General features: G+C 40.7%; 1 protein-coding gene across 3 annotated transcripts in view; it reads left to right on the top strand.

Moving 5' to 3' along the window:
- Positions 1 to 21,630, top strand: part of IKZF3 (IKAROS family zinc finger 3) — a 104,519-nt gene that overhangs the window by 73,206 nt on the left and 9,683 nt on the right. For 2 of the 3 annotated variants that reach the window (XM_041001409.1, XM_041001408.1), the window contains 2 exons: positions 1,614 to 1,730; positions 11,112 to 11,228. In XM_041001409.1, the coding sequence (XP_040857343.1) occupies positions 1,614 to 1,730; positions 11,112 to 11,228 (234 nt within the window). Of the gene's footprint in view, positions 1 to 1,613; positions 1,731 to 10,149; positions 10,991 to 11,111; positions 11,229 to 21,630 lie in introns of those variants that run through there. The other variant, XM_041001410.1, reaches the window with a different exon arrangement.

Below are 21,630 nucleotides of genomic sequence, written 5' to 3'. Positions count from 1 at the left end.
TTTTCATTTTTGTGAGAAAATTACAGTCATCTGTATTTTCTCACGGTAAACTTTATGAAAAGACAATTTTCCTAACATGTGCATGTAAGCATGTATGCACACACTCTCCCGTCAAAAGACTAGCCAAGCAAATAATGTGCAATTAGTAAACTATAAAAAAAAATGTAAGCTGCAGATAAATCACTGTTTGAGGATTCCTTTTTTGGCCATTCTGAGCTAAATTTCCTCTTAATCAGCATAACCTGTTGTTAATCTCTGAAAGATGACCAGTGATAAGAATTCATTAAAAGCTATGAGCTCTCTTGATGCTTTGACTCCTTATTTTGAGCAAGCAAGAGAATAATACTTTAAAAAAAAAAAAAACAACAGAACTTCCCTCCCAGAAAAATGAGCTTCAGTGTATTTCAAATTTGGGACCTGATGTTCTTGATGTTATCTGACAAAATTTTCATTGTTAAAAAAAGCAGAGGTTGTTTTCATACCAATCCACATCTACTGCTTTGACTAAAGCTTAGCCCCAAACTGGTCACATTTCAGACACTAGGATTAAATAAAGCAGCCCCAACAAAACCCACCAAAAGGGTATCTTTCATTTACAGATCCTTTTTCAAGGTAATGAGTTAAGGATGGGTTTGGTTCACTAAATGTGGGTAGTTCTCTTGTGTTGCCTTTTTCAAATACAAAAATACCAGTCATAGGCATTTATGGGACAGATTTCAGAGATCCCCCATTTACGTAGGACTTTATCATTTTTAACCCTAGCAAGCCTGCAGTTATCTTAATCTGGGACTCTGCAGCAGTCACGTAGTGACTCCAAGTTTGTTTTAAACAGAGACAAAGCTTTGATATATTTATGAACAAATCAGAAAGTCTAGCCTTGCACTCAAGAGAGCTAAAGCTATTACATATTCCAAATATAAAGCATTTGGGAGTTGAGAAGACAAAGGTTGCCTGAATTGTTTGGGTGAAACTTTTAAAGAAATTTTTGCTTCATCTTAGAAATTAAAATGAGATGATTGTTGTAATTCACTCTTAATTCTGTTATTAGTTCATTAGTTCAGTTTTTATTATTTTAGCCCATGCTTTGCTCTAGCCATTTAGCAAGCATGAACTCAATTCATCCAATTAGGTCAGTGTTCTAAAAAGGCTGTCAGGGGCTGGATAGATGCTGACTACTCTAGAACTTTAGAATTCTTTCCTTAAGCCAGATGGGTGTCACAAAATAAGGACTCTTATCCAATTTCATCCTTGTACCATCCTAACCTCTTTGAGGTTGGTGAAGGAAAAAAGAAAAACACCTTGTTAAAGTTAGTAACATAAGCAATTAAAAGGCCCTTTCATTTTTCCTAAAAAACGGGAGTTTCCATGAAGTTCAAATGCTATGCTAACATTAATCATTGAATTCAAATCCTTTAATCTTTTCAAAGAATAATCTTGATATAATAACCAATCATAGGTGCTAACCTTATTTCAGCTCACTAGAAAGTACTGTAGATTCAGAAGTGTCCAACCACTGTTTTCCTTAGTGCAGCTTTCAGAGCCCCGTTCTTCTCCCTATCCGGCACCGCTATTGCCCTGAGGGTTGCTGAATACCCCATGTGCTCTTCTTGCAGTTGAGAAGCCTTACAAATGTGAGTTCTGTGGACGGAGTTACAAGCAGAGAAGTTCCCTTGAGGAGCACAAGGAGCGCTGCCGCACATTCCTTCAGAGCTCGGACCCCGGGGACGCCGGTGAGTTCAGGCGGCACTGGTTTCCCACACGCTTAGGGAGCATCGAATGTTCTGGGTGGTGAGATCCGAGAGTAAGTAGGAAATCCTGCCCTGTGGAGTCTGTGTTTTGGTGAAGGCAGGCAGATAATGGACCAAGTCAGAAGCAAACTATATGAAAAGGTTAGAAGGTTTAAGTGCTGTTGAAAAAAAAAAAAAAAAGCAGAGATTGAGGGATGTAAGTCAGGGAAGGTTCTACAAGGTAATATTTTAACAGATTTAGATGGGTAATGAGTGAACCCTGCAAATAGCCAGGCCCTGTATTCTGCAAGCACAGAGGTCCTGGGATTCAAATGTAAAGCCCTGTGCTGTGCGGTAGGTGTGGGAGCGGGTGTTGCAGCACCATGGGTTGAGCCATCACTTGCAACACCAGCAAATGATATCATAGTATTGGTTCCAGCTCCTGCTACTCTGTTTCGGATCCAACTTGCTACCAGTGTTACTGGGAAGGTAGCAGAAGATGGACCAAGTGCTTAAGCAACTGCCAGGCACGTGGAAGAGCAGAAAGGGGTTCTTGGTCCCTGGCTTTAGGTCTGGCTATTGCGACCATTTGAAGAGTGAATCAGTAAATGGAAGATTTCTGTGTATTTATATGATTTATTGTGGTGCTTATATTTATCTTTGGGGATTTCCTGTTTTATTCAGTGATTTGAATTAGATGCCTGTTTGGTTATTGGTTGAACTACTAGATTTCTTTCCATATCTCAATTACAGTCTTATTTCCTTTTCACTCTTTGCTTGAGACAGCCTAAAATATTTTCATGTCGCATTTCTGCAGTTGCCTTTTATCCTGTCTCATCAATTCAATCAGCCTGATTTTGCAGCTTCAGTTTTCTGACATTTTTATTTGGTTGCTTGAACCAAGTGATTATTTAGATTAGGTATAAATTATCCTAGGGTTTGGACTTCAACAAGAGTAGTTGCAGTAGAGTCAGTTGAACAGCTTAAAGCAGAAAGTCTTCAAAAATACAGCAGAAATAATGAGAAACTTGGAAAAATTAGGATGGGAATCATGAGAATGTATGCTATTCCTGTGTTGGATGTTTTACTTTAGTGGGTGAACTATTGATTGAGAAAGCCTTCATCCCATGTTGGAGACCTGGTTCAAGTCCCAGATACTTTGCTTCTAATTGAGCTTCCTGCTAATACGCCCAGGTGATGGCTGTGGTGTTTGGGTCCCTGCCACCTACCTGGGAGACACGGATGGAGTTTCAGGCTTCTGACTTCAAATGGGCCTGTCTGTGCCTGTTTGAGCACTCTCTCTCTCTCTTTTCTTTTCCCTTTCTCTCTCCCCCACCCCTGCCCTCCTTCTCCATTTCTCTGCCACTCTTTCAAATAAAAATAAATAAACATTTAAAAAATTTAACTGAATGGGAAAAGACGTGTGCTTCATGTTCAAGCCTGTTTTAGAGTGTTCAGAGCTGTCCAGCTGCATCCCATGGGTTCGTACCACTTCTGCTTTTTATCCTTATGGCATCTTCAGTTTTATCAAAGGGTTGACTTTCCTCTCTATTTCTCAAAAGAAATGTTTACTCCCTGGGGGTGGGGGGGACTAAAGCTTGAAAGTGAACATTTTAAGTCAGGCAGTGCTTACTTATCCAAAGACAGAATATGGGCATTTTATTCTTGCAGTCCCATATTTTAGAAAACAGAAAAGCTGTTACTATGAGAAATTCCTAAGTTATGAAAAATGTGCTGGATGCCAAGTAAAGCCATTAATATTTCAAGTTAGGAGGATGAAGGAGAGAATTTAATGCTTCCTCTTCGTTTTAGAGGTAAGGAAATGAAGGCATTTCAAAATTCAGTGACTGACTTAAACATCTCTACAACTTTAGTTGTGATTAGCCATATAGTCTATTTTTTAAGAAACTCAAAATTCAGTTCTCCTACTATAGAAGCCACCTTTTTAAAGTGTACAGCTCAGTAGTTTCAGTGTGTTCATGAAGTTAGACAACCATTATCCTGATCGAACTTTTCCACCAGACCTAGAGAAAAATTCTGTTTCCTTAGCAAATAATTCCCATTCCCACTCCTGCCCCTGGAAGCCACTAATCTTTGTCCTGTCTCTATGGATTTGCCTTTTCCAAACATTTCAACATAAATGGAATCATACAGAAGGTGGCCTTTTATGTCTGAAATCTTCTATTTAGTGTGTGTTCGAGCTTCATCCATATTGAAATTTGTAAAAGCTGTGTATTCCTTTTATGGCTGCATAACAGTTAATTCTGTAGATTTACTACGTTCTATTGACATATCATGGCAGTTAATGGACATTGGTTGTGTTTTCTCTACTTTTTGGCTTGATTAGTTACATTTTTTCCTAAAAATAGTATGCATGGAGGAATCAAATTATACTTCAGGTTCAAAATTTCTGATTTTGAAATCAGGCCACCATCTTACTCTATTCTTACAATGTTTTTAATGAATTTTAAATTAGAGGACATATTAGATAAGAAATATTTAAGCTGTCTCCAGGGGTGTTAGGTGATTCAGGAAATGCTGAAACAGAGAAGCTGAGTTCATTTGCATTTCATGCAGTGGTTTGATGGACACGTACAACATACTTTAAGTCTCAGCAAAAAAAATAAAAGGTTAACGAAGTCAGCAAATTTTGATTTTTTTTGACAAATATGTTGTAATGGTGGTTTCAGCTTACAGAATGTGTAAAGTCACAGCTTCATCGAATATAAACACTACATGTCACTCAATGTGTTACTCTTACGTTTCAAAAAGTTCCCATGATGTTCCTGAGATCCAAACTATAGACTGTTCAATGCAACATAAGCCAGGCTTTTAATTATTGCCACCGCTTTTTACATGGCTTTTTTTTTTTTCCTTAAAATTGAGAATCCTGTGTGAGCCGGTGCTCTATCCTAGCCTGAGCATACAGTACACCTTATACCTACCTCCTTCACCTTCAGAGTGATAATGCTGAGGCCCCACCGTGAAGGCAGCACTCACTCATCAAAATTATTGTAAATTGAAGTGTGGCATCCTGTGAGCGCCAAGCCTTGTGACAAACCATTCTTGAAGCAGAGTAAACAGGAAAGCCCAGGCTGTCCTATGAAAGAAGGCAGGTGATGGACACCAGCGTTTCTGGCCTTGATAATCGTTTTCTTTTATTGAGATAGTATCTATGGGGTTTGCTGTGTGCTGGGCTCTTTTCAGAGCTGTGTAACTCACCATCCAGCAAGATTCATGATCTATCGATACAATGCGAAGATTTAACAGAAACATGTGGATGGTGTTGCCAGATATCATGATGACATCATTAAGACCTTTGCTATCTCAATGGGCTACCTCTGTTGAAAGGAAAAATGTAGAAGACATGAACTTCATCTTACTAACTCGGTCCTTATTCCAGAGAGAGACTAGGAGCTGGTACATAGGTTGATTTTGCCTCACTTCACACCTATTATAAATAATTGCAACAGGACTTAATTTTGTATAACTGATTTCTAAAAAGATTTTTTAAATATTGAGTAATTATATTTGTTAGAACCTTTTATCTTCATTCTCATTGGTTCAGTTGAGCTAATGTGAGCATGATGGTTTCAGAACAAAGTTGTTTTAACAACTTGTGTTTTTGCCAAAGGAAAAATTAAGAAAAAAAAAGGTTGGTCTATTTTCCTAGTTAATGTAAGATGTGACATTCATTTTCCTTGCTCCAAAAGGCAATGGTTTTATGCAAGCTTTTTTGTTATAGCCTGCCTTCATCTCTGATAGCTATCTCTTGTTAGACAATTCTCATTGCACAAGAACACCCCTTTGTTCCACTCTCTATTAGCTACCCGCTGACCACACCAGAGAGAGCAGGAAGCAAAGCCTCTTATTTAAGCTCCATTTAACACCTCAAGATCTAATGAAGGATTTTGAAGAAAAACAAAAGCACAACACATTACATAGTTAAACCTACAGCCACAGTTTGAGGTAGAAATTGCATCATGGAAACAATTAACTAAAGAAACCAGACTTGTGCAGAGAATAAATGTGGAAACCTATTTTGTGATTTTATATTGCATTTTATTATTTTTCTGCATACCTTTAAAATCTCTTTGCTAAGGAATTGGTACACTTACTGCATAGCAAGCTAGTGACACAAAGGGAAGTAGATTCAAAATTACAATGTTATACCTTCTATGCTTTCTTGTGAACCAAATGTGCAAATTGTTCCTTGCCACATCCCATATTCCGCACACCCACCCCTTGCAACATTAAACCGCTGAACACCACCCAGGAACGGATTTCCTATTTCATCATGTAAACCCATTATCTTGTTCCCTGAGTATCTTGCCAAACTGGTTTTCCTCTGCTTGCGTTTCTGAGACGTGATGTAACAAGATAACAAGTCTAGACTGTAGAGATAGTTGGGCCCTAAAGTTGGGACAAAGGACCAAAAACTAACAGTCCCCTGTTTTTTTTCTTTTCTGTGCATTGCTTAAATTACGCTGTGATCCCAAAGAGAGTGTCCAACTGCTAAGTGACTATGTGGTTTTGTTTTTCATGATTTATTTTTATTGTAAAGTTAGATGTGCGGAGAGGAGGCAAGACAGAGAGGAAGATCTTCCATCCACTTACTCACTCCCCAAGCAGCCACAGCATTTGGAGCTGAGTCAATCCAAAGCCAGGAACCTGGAGCCTATCCAGATCTCCCACACAGGTGTACAGGGTCCCAAGACTTTGGTCCATCCTCAGCTGCTTTCCCAGGCCACAAGCAGGGAGCTGGATGAGAAGCGGAGCTGCCAGGATTAGAACCAGCACCCAAATGGTTTCCTGGTGCATGCAAAATGAGGACTTAAGCCTCTAGGCTACCATACTGGATCCAGTGACTTGTTTTAAAGAGTGACCAGTACTGTAAGTTGACTGCAAACAATTGCAAGGTAAAAGACTAGCAGATTAGGAGAGAGAACAAGAGTGCCTCATATTCACTTGAAAATGAGTCTTTGCCTAGCTTGGCAATTAGAAAATGATTAACTCAGTGCAGGTGAGCTCCATCTCAGCACATGTCCACTTGTATAATGTTGGCTTCTGGAGTTGATATTTTGAGTGAATCAGGAAAAGGAACCGATATGTGGTAGGCCCCTGGGTTAGTTTAGAGAATTTCTTTGCATCTAACTATAATTATACAAATAGGAACATCTCCGAAATCATGTCTCAGAATTGCCTGTCCATCAATGAACTCTACGAAATTTTAACTTTACAGATGTTAGGCATTTGGTTGCTGACTTTTCTTGTAAGAGTCATCTGGAAATTACTGTCAAGAACAGCTTGGTGGGTAACCAGGAATAAAAGGTGATGTTATCTCGAAGGCCGCCATGTTGTGGCATGCCCTCATTTCGGTTATTTAGGTCACTGTGTCCATGCTGCAGCATCCACAGGAGTGTAGAGGATGTTGATTACGTGTCCTCAGGAAGCTGCATGTTGTCACTGATAGTGACTTTGGTAAAATGTAGATGGTGGCTGCTAAGAAACCAGTGGGAAAGCTAGACCTGCAGGATGTATTGCTTGGGTAAGTCCTAGGTAATGATTTGGCCACAAGAACCAAGAGATGAGCAAGTAGTGATAAAATGGAAATAAAAGGTAACAATTCCTAAAGTTCTGGTTTTTATTCTCACTTCATTATAGATCATTTTGGTGATAAATACAGGGTGGAAGAAACGTCATTTGGATTTTAGTCCTCTTAAAATTGCTCCAATACGCATGAGTGTTCCGAGTCAGAACCCAGACCTCACTGCCTTGCCGTGCTTCTAAAAACCCTCCTGGTAACACCTTCAGAAACTTCAGATTCCAGCCTCTGCCTTTCATCTCTCTGCCCTCAGGTTTTGGGTAGTGCCACATCTGCTGGTGGTTTGTGTGAAAGGAAATAATATATATATAATAGTTTCCTGTTTGGTCATTTAAACCTGTCCTTTTGCTGGGCAGCATTTGTCCCACTTCACTCAGAAGCAGTGTTCTGTCACTAAAATGTGCTAAAGTTGCAATATTCTAGTAGTCCAAAAACTACCCAAGCCCTTTATTCTGCCTTAATAGCTGCTAACAGTGTAGACTAAAGGCTCTGATTTGTTTTGTTAAAGCCTAGGATTTTTTTATTACTTTTTTTTAAGTTTTTTTTTTTTAATCAGAAAGGCAGATTTGTAGAAAGGAGAGACAGAAAGCTCTTCCATCTGCTGTTTCACTCCCCAAATGGGCACAATCGCTGGAGCTGAACCAATCTAAAGCCAGGAGCTAAAAACCTTTTCCAGTTCCCTCACATGGGTTCAGGGTCCCAAGGGCTTGGGCCACCCTCCACTACTTTTGGGCCATAAGCAGAGAGTTAGATTGGAAGTGAAGCAGTCAGGACACTAACTGGAGCCCAAATGGGATGGCGGTGCTTGCAGATGGAGGATTAATGTGATGAACCACCACATTAGTCCTAGGATTATTTTTGACAGTCTAGTAAGTGTTATTACTATCCCCATCCTCTCCTACTCATTATTTTTGAAGCCAATTTTCATTTTATTCTTCAATTTAGAAAAAAAAAACTGAATTTGAGGGGTAGTGTTATGACATGACAGTTAAACCCACTGCATGCAGCATCAGCATCCCTTGCAGCCATTGACTTGAAACCTAGCTGCTCCACTTTCAGTCCAGCTCCTTGCACATGTGCCTGGGAAAGCAGCAGAAGATGGTCTGAGGGCTTGGGCCCCTGCCACCCTGTGAGAGATTCAAAAGAAACTCCTGGCTCTTGGCTTTGGACCAACCCAGATCTGCCTTGCAACCATTTGGAGAGTGACCCAGCAGGTGGAAGATCTCTGTCCCTCCCCTTCTCTCTGTAACTCTATCTTCCAACCAATCAAATAAATAAATCTTAAAAGAAAACAAACTGAACTTTATAATGTATTGTACAATGGCTGACTTACCATTTTTATTTATTTATTTTTAATGTTAGCAGCAAGATGAAAAAATATTTAATACTTTGTATTATTAATTCAGGTTGAGTTCCCATCCTGGCCATACATGACATCTGTCCCTGAGGTCTTCCCCTTCATTCCTTTCCTTTAAAGGTTGCCAGCTCTTTTGCACTCGTGTCCATCTGTGGTTCTTATCTGAAGAACCATGAACTAGTGATGTTGTTTCTTTGTATCAAAATCTGTTCACACCATGCCATCAGCTACATAATGAGCGCTTTAACTCCCAAACCTGTATATATATTAGTGTTTTGGGTGGGAGGGAAGTGGAATCAATTCTGTAATTATTGCTGGCTTTGTTCTGTAAACTGATATCATTTTTTAAGCAGCATTGTAAAGGTTTGGAAACAGAGAAAAAAGTTCATAACACCCCAATATGTTTGCTTAGGGAATGGGAGAGTAATTCAGACCCTTGAGCAGAGTTTTATCTTACTGAAAGGTGTGAAGCAGAATAAAAAATAAATAAATAAATAAAGGACAGAGACTGCATGTGTCTCACAAATTTCAAATATTAACTATTTGACCCTTTAGCAAGCAGTTTGCTAATCCTTGGCTCAGGCTAGCTTCAAGTGTTAAAGTTTCAAACTGTAGAGTGGTTGGTTTCTCTTTGAATTTTAGATGTGAGAGCATAGTGGATATTGTGTGCTATATCTAGGAAAACTGGGCTATACATTTCTAATTTTTGCTTCATTTGAAAGGGAGAGATGGGGAGGGATCTTCCATCTGCTGCTTCACTCAGATGTTGGGGAAAAAAGGACAGGGCGAGAGACAGGGCCAGACTAAAGCCAAAACCTCAGAACTCCATCCAGGTTTCCAGTGTGGACATAGCTGGCAGGGACTGAAGAACCTGTGCCAACCTGTGCATCTCAGAATACTCGTTAGTGGGAAGTTGGACCTGCACAGGAGAGATAGAGTAGACAAGGTGCAAACCAAGCACTCTGATATAGCCCACCTCAAATTATATTCTATTTAGGGACCAGCATCATGGCACAGTGGATTAAACCACTGCCTGCAACAGCAACATTCCATATTGCAGTGCCCATTCAAATCCCTGCTTCCCTACTTTCGGGTCCAGCTCCTTGCTAATGTACCTGAGAAAGCAGTGGAAGATGATCTAAGTACTCGAACCCTTGCCACTCACATAGAAGACCCACATGGAGTGCCAATCTCTTGGCTTCAGCCTGGCCCAGCCCTGGCCCTTGCAGCCATTTTGGGGAATGAATCAGCAGTAGGTAGAAGATCTCTTTATGTTTCTCTTCCTCTTTCTCTATCACTCTTTCATTTAAAAAAAAAATCTTTAAAAATAAATAAACATTATACAGATGAATTCCAGCTTACTAATTTAGTTGATGAGATATTGGTGCTATTCATGTATTTTTCTAATGAGTCTCAGTTCTGGTTGCATTTTACAATCATCTGGGGAATTTTGAAAATACGGTTGCCCAGGCCTCTGTATCCATGATCCTGATTTCACTGATCTGAAAGGGGGAGCCCAGGCATAGGTATCTCTTACTTATTCTTCAGTTGATTCTAATGTGCAGCCAGGTGTGAGGACTATGGCCCACAGCGCGCAAAGATCATTTCCAGGACTGGCAAGTGAGCCCATATTCTTAGGCAATTTTTATTCACATTTTTCATCAGAAAAATAATAGCAGTGCATTATACAAATTGCTCTTTAATTTCAAGACAGAAGTGTTGCTCAGGGAAATTTTAACTCAGACATTTTTGAAATGAGACAAGCATATGAAACAGATAGTGCAGAGCCCAGAGAAACAATATGAAAGATAGGATCTGCGAGGAGCATGCTGACAAAAAAAAAAAAAAAAGAAAGAAAGAAAGAAAAGGAAAAAAAAAAAACCTGTCAGAATTTCAATACTCAAATCACTGAGTAGATTTCTTGCTACCTGGCTGAGTGTGTCTATTTTCAAAAGTGCTATTAACATAAACAGAGCAGTCATCTGGGGCAACGTCTCCCTCTCTCTTTTTTTTTTTTTTTTTTCAAAGTTGTTAAGAATTATGTCAGTCTGCAGGTGTCCTACACAGTTACTCAGAATCAGAAAGAAGGCTGATGGGGGTTAGAAGATCTCCAACTATCTTTTTGCAACCAACCACGTCCAGGCTATTTATTTAATACTTCCTCTTGCTAATGAAGGTACTAGTCGGGGGATGGGTTGGGCTTTCCCATCTCAGCATAAGACTGCAAGATTTGAATGTGCCCTGTTGTGGACTGCACTGACCACAGCAGGTACCCAGGCAAGAATCTGAGCGCACCCACAGGTAACCACGACAGATCGCGCAGGAGACCTCCCTCCGACACTTATCTTTCCAGTTTATTTCCTTTGTTCCCCATTTACCAACGTGTTTGTTTCCCTCTTCTTTTTACATTTTTCCAAACCAGCAAGTGTGGAGGCGAGACACATCAAAGCAGAGATGGGAAGTGAAAGAGCTCTCGTTCTGGACAGATTAGCAAGCAATGTGGCAAAACGAAAAAGCTCAATGCCTCAGAAATTCATTGGTAAGAATATAAGCCTTTTTCCTGCTGCTGTTCACAGATAGTGTGTATGAGATAACATAGCTTTCTTACTGCCCAGGCCCTGACTAGCTTAATCTCTGTTAAAATAAGGTAACTGGCGTTCTCTGGTACTTTTCTTTTTTGTGGATCATGTTGATAACTCTAAGGGATAGAATAAAAGATGTTAATTAAGGAATCTTAATAACAGAAGATGGGAACGCAGGGATCCAATTTCCTAAATGCAGAGTGGGTTTAAGATGCTGTTCCTTCCTCTTTATTCTGATGACATGTGTTACATGAGACAGTTTTTGCAATATACACCAGGAAAATGTTTGAGATAGTGCCTTTGTAATCTTTTGTAATTATATTGTACAAGTTGGTTCTGCTAGTATGCTGAAACTTTCTTCATGCTCTAAAATACTGCCTTATTTTTCTTGAATTCGATTGAGAATTGACTCTAAGGGAAAGTGGTTTGGGAGACAGATTTAAATAACAATATTTGATTTAATTATTTGTCTTATTGGAGTCATTTTTTTTATGCCATTGGTTTTTACATTGTATAAAAATAAAGCAGTAAGATGACTAAAACGTGATTATGTTCATTAAAGTGTCAAGACTTCCAAATGGCAGATATTTTGCTGAATTCTCCCAGATGTTTCCATACATGTGACGGTGATGTTTAAAATAGGTTTTTATTAGTAAAGAAAGCAGCTAAATTGAATGTTTCAGTTTTGTTATAAATGGAAATATATTTAGCAAAAATAATTATCACATGAAAATCTACCTCCTTCAGCACCAAAACATTTCAGAAGCCTGCCGTCTCCTTTTCCAAAGCTGCTTGCCTGATTCTTCTCATCTGTCTTTTTGTGGTTATTCTCTTCAATAGCCTTTTGGAGATATTAAGTGCTTGATTAAGTCTGGCTAAATTTTGTTCTGGTTGGGATATTGTTACAGCAGATACTCTATGTGAGTTACAGAGATATGTTAAAAGAATCTGAAATAATTTCCAAGTTGTCTAACTTGGTGTTTCTACCTATTTAATTTCTTTTACTTAACTGAAAGATCTTGACACATCTTACTCACTTGATGCATGAATGTGTCAGACTAAAGTTGGCAGATTTCAGTTTAGGGAAACCCCCTCTTTGTTATTCCCTTCATCTTGATGAAGAACATCGTGAGGCTTGTAGTGACTCCCATATGGAGTTTAGATACAGTGGACCAAGTGTGATTCCAAGACTTTGTCCTAAAACATTATCCATATTATATATAGAAGCATTACTTATGTGAAGGCTGGAGTTCACAGGAAAGCTTGGATCATTATTCTGTGCTATGATTGTATGTTAATTTAACTTTGCCTCTAAAGGTGATTTAGAGAGAAACAAAGGGACAGATGGGCAAGAAAAGCAAATTTAAAGTGACTTAATCCAGTTGTGATCAAGGTATTTTGATATAAGTGAACTAAAATTCAGAAGAAGGTACTTAGATCTTATAGTTGCCCTAAACCTGTTGTAAGTAGAATAAAACTCTACTTACTATAATAAAAGTTGCTTGGCATATTCATGTGTTTAAACTATGTTTCATATATACAGATCCATCTCATACTCCCTGTTGCCTCAGGGATCCATTCCATTTGTTTTTATTGAGACAGTGAAATGTTTCATTCCGCATTCCAGATTCATGAGAGACACTGATTTTGTAGGTTATGATTTTTCTTTTTTTTTTTTCTTTAAGATTCATTTATTTTTATTGGAAAGGCAGAGTTGCAGAGAGAGAAGGAGAGAAAGAGATAGAGATCTCCCATCTGCTGTTTCACTCCCCAAATGACTGCAATAGCTGGAGCTGGGCTAGTCCAAAGTCAGCAGCTAGGAGTTTCTTCTGAATCTGCCGTGGGGGTACAGGGGCCCAAGGACTGGAGCCCTGTTCCACTGCTTTCCCAGGCTGTTAGCAAGGAGCTGAATTGGAAGTGGAGCAGCCAGGACACAAACTGGTGTCTATATGGGATGCCAATACCTCAGGAAGAGGCTTAATGTATTACGTCTTAGTGCCAGCTCCGTGACAATTTTTCTTATCTTTGGAACCATTGTGTTCTGTTTGTGCTGGTCATAGAACCCTAACAGAGTTGGCTCTTCTGAACTGAGGTAGCAAATTTGGGGCTTGAAGATACAGAATGATTGAAGGTATTTTATTTTGATTAATTTGATTCATTTATTTTGATTAATCAGACCAAGGTTCTGATTCTGTCATTCTGAACACATAACCTTTCCAGGTCACTATCGATACTCCTCTGTGACATGAGGAGACTAAATAAGTGATGAAGTGACCAGGAAGTGTTCTCTCATCTACATCTCTGAGAGGGCTAAGAAAACACATCTGAGACAACAGCAAGAAACACCACATTATGTTTTTTTTAACATCCATATGCATAGTGCAATACATTTTTCCCAAGGCTGATACAGTGTTTATATTATAAGCCATATCTCATATTTTAGGGATTTTTTTTGCAAGAGAGAGGTTTTTAAATCTGTATATCTGGAAAAAAGAAAAAAGAAAGCCAGTCAAAGAGTAGGCATTTAGTACCTGACTCCTGCAGGTCCTGGGAAGTAGCAGTGATGGCTTCCTGATTCCACATGGAAGACCTTGATTGAGTTCCCAATTCCCAGCACCATCCCTGACCTCACCCCGTTTGCTGAGAGTGAATGAAAGTGAAATAGCAGATAGGAGCTTTCTTTCCCAATCCTTATTTATGTCTCTCTGCCTGTCAAATAAATAAGCAAATGATTTTTTTTAAAAGCTTGTATTAGTGCAATATCCATCTATTTTACTCAGCGAAGTGCTGTTCATTTGCCGTTTCATCCATTCGTTCATCCTATGGATGGCTAACAGCTCCTGTTATAAACTCCTCTTGTTTGTGGGCACTAACTTATGTCCTAAATTTGTTGAGGTATTTTGTTTTTAATTGGTAAGGCAGACCAGATTTGCAGAGAAAAGGAGAGACAGAGAAAATGAGCTTCCATACACTGGTTTACTCCCAAGTGGCCCAAATGGCTGGAGCTGAGCCAAACCAAAGTCAGGAGCCAGGAGCTTCCTATGGGTCTCCGACACAGGTGCAGGGTCCCAAGACTTTGAGCCATCCTCTACTGCTTTCCTAGGCCACAAGCAGGGAACTGGATGGGAAGTGGAGCAGCCAGGACACAAACCAGCACCCATGTGGGATCCTGGCACTTACAAGGTGAGGATTTAGGCACTGAGTCATCACACCAGGCCCAAAGTATTTTCTTAAATTAAAGACAATTGCTTGAGTCTTTAAACTGGTCAACTTTTGTAATAAAAAATAGTAACATCAAGAGAAGGTAAAATATATTACTGTGTAGGGTATAGGCTAAATTAATAGAAATCATGAGTGAGCACATTCCACATCAGAGTGAAAATAATAAGTTTTCATCAATGTGAAGTTAGCTGCCATGATACTAAAATAAAAATGCATCACAAGAATGGTGAAAACAGGAATCCAAAACCTTCTTGTAGGAATAGATGCCAGTGCGGACTCTTGTAGCGCTGGAGGAGTTACAATTAATAACTAGAAATTCATTACAATTAATAACTAGAAATTCATATGTTTCAAAACAATGTTGAAATGGACATTTACAATCTCAAGTGTTTACAAGCAAACCATCTCTTATGGATGATCAATTCATGAACCACAAGAACTTATTGGGAGAGATACAGATTAGTAGGAAGTACAAAAAGGAAAGGGCCACTGCAAAAACAATTAGATTTAACTCTACAAAACTACGTATTGAAACAAGCAAGAGCCATTCCAAAAGATGAGCAAAACAACCCCTCGTCATACCAGCTTTGAGATTTTTGATGCAAGTTATCTTATATTAGAGCAAACATGTGGTATCTGACCTTTTGGGATTGGCTCATTTCCATTAGCATAATAGTAACATCAAGAGAAGGGGAAATATATTACTATGTAGGGTATGGGGTGAATTAATAGAAATCATGTGTGGCCACTGTTTCCCCGCCCACTTCCCTCTCCTCACTTCTCCCCTCTCCTTCTTTAAGGCATCATTTTCTGAAAAAGATATGACCACCAGGGAAATAGTGAGTAATGTGTGAAGGAAAAGTGGGTCACGCCCTTTAAGATGGCTGACATCTACACAGCACTCAAGCCAAGCTTGGCTTTACTGACCTCTTAATCTGTGAAGGTGGAAGGGAAGTTGTACCATCAGGTCTGCTTTTCCTGGTGAGTTTAGAGAACATAATCAGGTAACATTTGTCATCTGTTAGAAATGAACTGAGGAAGAGGAATGGATTGGAGTAAGTGTAAATGCATTTTCAAAAGCAAAAGTGTCCTTCTACTAAAAAGAAAAACTAAATAATTGTTCAAGAATAAGAAAAGTAAGCTTTTCTAATTCTTTAAAACATTTTTGGGGCCCAGCACGGTAGCCTAACAGCTAAATTCCTCATTATACATGCGCCAGGATCCCATATGGGACTGGCTCTAATCCTAGCAGCTCTGCTTCCCATCCAGCTCCCTGTTTGTGGTCTGGAAAAGCAATCAAGAATGGCCCAGGCCTTGGGACCCTGCACCCACCTGGGAGACCCAGAGAGGCTAGCTCCAGCCGTTGTGGCTGCTTGAGAGTGAATCATTGGACAGAGGAACTTCCTCTCTATCTCTCCTGCTCTCTATAATCTGATTTTGCAATAAAAAAAAATCTATTTTTTTTAAAAAAGAAGGTATTTTATATTGCTTTGTGTCACATAGGAAATAAATGGCCATCTATTCATCAGAAATCAGTATCTTCACATCATGAAAATAATTGTTGAGACACCACATGGAAAGTCCACATCCATATCAAAGTGCCTGGATTCAAATCCTGTCCTGCTTCCAACTCCAGCTTCCTGCTAATGTGGACCTTGAGAAGCAGCAGGTGTTGGCTGAAGTGGTAGGGTCCCTGACACTCATGTGGGAGACCTGGATTAAATTCCCAGCTCTTGGCTTTGACCTGGCCCAGCCAGTTTGGAGCAGCTGGGGAGTGAACTAGTGGATGGACGATCTCTGTCTGCTGATCAAATAAATTAAAAAAAATATATGGGGGGGGAGGGTAGCACAGTAGGCTCGTAGCTAATGTCCTCGCCTTGCAAACTCTAGGATCCCATATGGGTGTTGGTTTGTATCCCGGTGGCCCCACTTCCCATCCAGCTCCCCTGCCTGTGGCCTGGGAAAGCAGTCAAGAATAGTCCCAAAGCCTTGGGACCCAGTACCCCTGTGGAAGACCCGGAGGAAGCTCCAGGCTCCTGGCTTCGGAATGACTCAGCCGTTGCAGACATTTGAGGAGTGAATCAGCGGACAGAAGATCTCCCTTTCTGTTAAAAAAAAAAAAATATATATATATATATATATGTATGTATTTTTTAAAGTTGCATTCATGTCAAAAGATAAGACTTTTTAGCATTCCAAGCCTTTTAAGTGTTCCTTTCTCAGAATCCTATCCTTCCATTGTAAACTTGTTTGTTCTTCAAGCTAAGCCGCCCTCAAAGGCTTGGCTCAAAATGGAGCCCAGATTTCTCTGCCAGAGGGAGGAGAAAATGTATTGCATTTCTGAGTATTTTCATCCTTTTCCCCAGAACAGATAGGACCAAAGTAGTTACCATAGCATCTCCTTAACTTTTTATTTTATATATCAGTTCATTAAAGGAAGTTTGAAGGTGGAGAAGAATATGAGAAAAAAGTCTCACTCACCCCTAGTAAAGACGTCAGTGAGGTTTTGACACTTCACAAGCGCTGTTGCTTCTCAGTGACGTAGCTAATAAGAAATAGGGTGCTTTGGTTAACAGACTGACAGGAAGCCGTCTGAGTACTGATGTCTAAGAGCATGAAGGACCTTCTCCCACTCTTTCCCAAAAACCTGTTGTTAAGGCCTGGCATTTTCCAGTTATTAGGAACCATCTGGGAAGCCCCTATACAGAAAATGGCAGGAGTGAAGTGATTAAGACCCACAGCTGGCACGCGACAGCAGAGCTAGACTCATGTGCAGAAGGAATGGCAGCCAGGAGGGAGCACCCAGAGCAGCATGTGTGTGTGCCACAGGGGGCGGCCTTTCAGTCGCCAGTGAGCCCTACCGGAAACCCTATTGCTGTGACCCTGACCTCCCTCCAGGGCTTGCTTCCTTGAGAAGGAACTCTCCTCCCCTGTGATGCCCTTGGCCAGCACACCATTGCACTGTGGTGTGCAATGGACAAGGACTTGTACACTCTGGCTTCCAGCTCATGCTCCCTGCTGCATGGGACTGCTTTCTGTTCTTGCTCCTCCTCCTTACTACTTCATGCTCTCCAGCTCCTGCTGTCTTCCTCCTGGAGAAGATTTCATAATTGAGCACCACACAAATGGAAACCAGAACCATCTTAATTGTTGGATATTTCATTGCCACTGTTTACCTGCCTGTGGGGGAGGGGAAGGATTGTGATATTTGCTTGCAATTAAGATAAGTGGTGATACATACAGGAAGCTACATGGAGTAACAGCCAACGCATTTAAGTGATTTGATGAACTCAAAGACTTACAGAAACCTGAATATTTCACATGACCTCATCATGGTGATAATAGTATTGAATTGTTGGGTTTTTTCTAAAGGTCAAATCAGTTTATCCCTTCTTCAAAAAAATTGTTTAAAGACTCCTCAATGCAGTGAAACACTCAGGCATTCTAAACCTTCCACAACTTCTCTCCGTCTGTGTTAGTTGTAGCAGTACTAGTAAACAGAACTCCCATCTGCTGATTGATTCCCCCAAAAGCAAGCAACGGTTGAATCTGAACTGACCCAAAGCCAGAAACTAAGGCCCCAGTTCAGGTCTCACACTTGGGTGGCAGCGACCCAAGTCCTCGAGCCATCACTTGCTCTGTGCTAGTGTCTGCATTTGCAGGAAGCTGGAATCAGGGTGCCAGAATCAGGATTCCAAGCCAGGCACTCCAATATGGAATGCAGATATTATAGTCAACTTCTTCATTTTTAACAAAAATGCCAATTCCTATCTTTTCTAATGTTACCATTTCAGCCAACTAGACCTTTATGTCAACCACAATGATCTAGTCCTTCCACTTCTATGTAATATTTTCCCACTTGGGTGTAATTGTTCTTTCCAGGTTCTCACTCTAGATACCCTCCCTCACAGCTGCCTTGAAAGTTCACGTTTTCCATGTCCCCTCCCCATGGGCTGTCTGCTCCCTTTTCTCTCTGCCTTCCTGACACATTTAATCATCAGTTCCTTGTTCATAGATACGACAATCTGTATTGCAAGCCACTGCCGCCACCACCTGTTATTACAATGAGATTAAAAAAGCAGATTAATATTTGCCCATGTTATATATAGCGTATTTGAAGAATGGCCCATAATTCTCTCTCTGCTTTCTTGGCTACTCTATTCTACCACATAGTATTAAGGATACCGATTTGTAATGAAATTGTGTAAATGCTGTTTATCCTCTATTAGATTACAATTATGTTTTTATTCCTTAAAGCATCTAATACGGTGCTGGGCCTGTAATTAAAAAATAGTTCTCTTGCTTTTTAAGTGCTTATGTGTGTCAAGTACTCTGTTAAGCATTTTCTGGGTGTCACAGCAGCTACGGACATCAGAGACTCTTCTTGAAAGCTCATGCTGGTTCGTGTGGGGAAAGTGTGGCAGGAGCTGCTAAGACCCCTTTTGATTGCTGGGTTGTGAAAAGCACCCCAGTGGAGAATCTGAAGTCATTGCCTATGGAGGCTCAGTGCAGCCGTGGGCAGAGTAACAGTCAGGAATGGCAGTGAACAGACACATGCTCATACATGTGTATGCACACACATACACATACATACATGTGCATGCAGAAACACACATATACACTGAGATATACGGGTTCTTGGATTGGATCCTAGCTCTCCAGGGAATCAGATCAGCTGTGCGTTGAGTTCTTCATCTGACTGAGAGATGAGAATTTGCATCTGGAGAGGACTGATCAAAGGAGTCAATCTCTGTATAGAGAAGCTGTTCTCATTTTTTTAATTATTGTTGGAAAGGCAGATTTGCAGAAACAAAGAGAGACAGAAAGAAAGATCTTCCATCTGCTGGTTCCACTCCTGAAATGAGTACACTATCTGGAACTGAGCCCATCCAATCCAAAGCCAGGAGCCAGGCGCTTCTTCTGGGTCTCCCACGTGGGTGTAGGGTTCCAAGGTTTTGGACCATCTCTGCTGTTTTCCCAGGCCACAAGCAGGGAGCTGAATAGAAAGTCGGGCCTGGCAGCGTGGCCTAGCAGCTAAAGTCCTTGCCTTGAACATGCCGGGATCCCATATGGGCGCCGCTTCTAATCCCGGCAGCTCCACTTCTCATCCAGCTCCCTGCTTGTGGCCTGGGAAAGCAGTTGAGGACGGCCCAAAGACTTGGGACCCTGCACCCGTGTGGGATACCGGGAAGAAGTTCCTGGATCCTGGCTTTGGATTGGCATAGCATTGGCCATTGCGCTCATTTGGGGAGTGAATCATCGGACAGAAGATCTTCCTCTCTGTCTGTCCTCCTCTCTGTATATCTGACTTTCCAATAAAAAAATAAATAAATCTTTAAAAAGAAAAAGTGGAGCAGCTGGGACACAGATTTGCACCCATATGGGATGCCAGAGTCACTGTGCAAACTCATTATAGATAGACTAACGGCCCACTGTAAGGCTACTGTGAAGTTAAAGACCTCATTAGGGTGGTGGATCTTGACCCTTTATGCCAAAAACAGATATGAGTTCACATGCTCAATTAAAGTTTCTTTTGGTTATTTGTCTGTGATTCTGTGCTTCCAAGTTGGCAGTCAGAAGCCAACAACTGCATGCCTTCACCACATTACATCAACTTCAGGCAAGCAACTGCTCTGGTTAGAGTCATCCATGGCAAGATATTGGAGATTACTATTATTTTTTTAATCACAGGTAGGGAATATCCAACCAAGCAGTCCTGATCTCTAAACTCAGAACTCATTGTTTTATTTTCATTGGAAGAAGACCTCAATTCAGCCTGAAGCTGGTATAACGAAACATTCAAAGGTGTGATGTGTGTGATTTGACTAGAAGCTGGACCAGAGGTGCTGCGCAAGTTGGGAAGCAGTTACACTCTTGTGGTTTGACTAACCTTTTTTATGAGTGTGTGACTAAAGAAACGTGAGCTGTTGGCTTTTCAATTACTGTAGCTTACCCCTTCCGAGTTTCATACACATTGAGTCATCATGTCTACAGGTGACTGATAATCATCTGCCACGCTCAAGTTACCGTAACTGAGATGAGGGGATGTGATGATGGTGAGCTGCAGGCACGTGAAGTTCGGAGGCTCGCCCATCTCCTCAACAATGAACGATGGTCTGTGTTAACCGCAGAACTCAGTCACATAGTTCCAGTCATCCAAGAGTTTACTTCCCTCTGAATGTCTGCCTGTCACAGCTTTCACATTCAGCTGCTTTCTGACAGATGCTGCAGATGGCATAGATTGTGAAATTGTAGGCCTGGCTAAGGAAAGCAAACTCTTAGGAGAAAGTATAAAAAACAGTTTTCTGGGCTGACACTGTGGCATCACAGGCTAAGCTGCTGCCTGCAGTGCTTGTCCCCCATATGGATACTAGTTCGAAGCTTGGCTGCCCTGCCAAATGCACCTGGGAAAGCAGCGGAGGATGCTACACCCACATGGGAGACCCAGATGAATCTTCTGGCTTTGATCTAACCCAGCCCCAGCAATTGCAGCCATTTGGGAAGTTGCCAGCTGATAAAAGACCTCTCTCTCTCTCTCTCTTTCTCTCTCCTGTTCTTATTCTCACTCTAGCTCTGTCTCTCAAATAAGTGAAATAATCTTTAAAAAGAAAAAAGCAAGTCTACAATACTGGAAAGCCATCCAGTGGTTACTGAAGGACAAGGGGAACAGAGAGGAAGCGAGCGTGAACGATGATGACAATGTTGAGCTGAGGGCCCTGGGACTATATCAAAAAAGAAAAAAAAAATCTTCTGTTATGCCTACCCCACCCCGGAAGCTTTCTGGAGGCTCTGGGTTAGGTAAAAAGATGAAAAGATTGTCAAGGACACCTGGTATTTAGGGAGTTGACTAGAACCAGCCACAGTGGAAACTCGTCTGCTTTGGAAAAGAAAAAAAAACGCAACCAAAGTACCTCTGTGTCACTTTCAGGGTAATGAATGTTTGGTACTTAAGTTAGCTTTCATGACATCATTATCCCAGATGGCCTTGGTCAAAGATATAGCCAAACTGGAAATTGAAAATAAGAGCCACTGATGACTTTGGCAAAAGCTTATATTTCTGTTATTTCTTACTGAGCTGCTAAGAAGGGTGATTTTCTGGGTACATGTTTTCCTCTTGGAAATTTGTCAGGAAACTAT

This window comes from Ochotona curzoniae, unplaced genomic scaffold, assembly GCF_017591425.1.
Source record: "Ochotona curzoniae isolate NIBS_2020 unplaced genomic scaffold, NIBS_Ocur_1.0 scaffold_2453, whole genome shotgun sequence".
NCBI classification, from domain to species: Eukaryota; Metazoa; Chordata; class Mammalia; order Lagomorpha; family Ochotonidae; genus Ochotona; species Ochotona curzoniae.
Note: the sequence above shows the minus strand (reverse complement) of the source record. Positions and strands in the feature narration are given on the sequence as shown.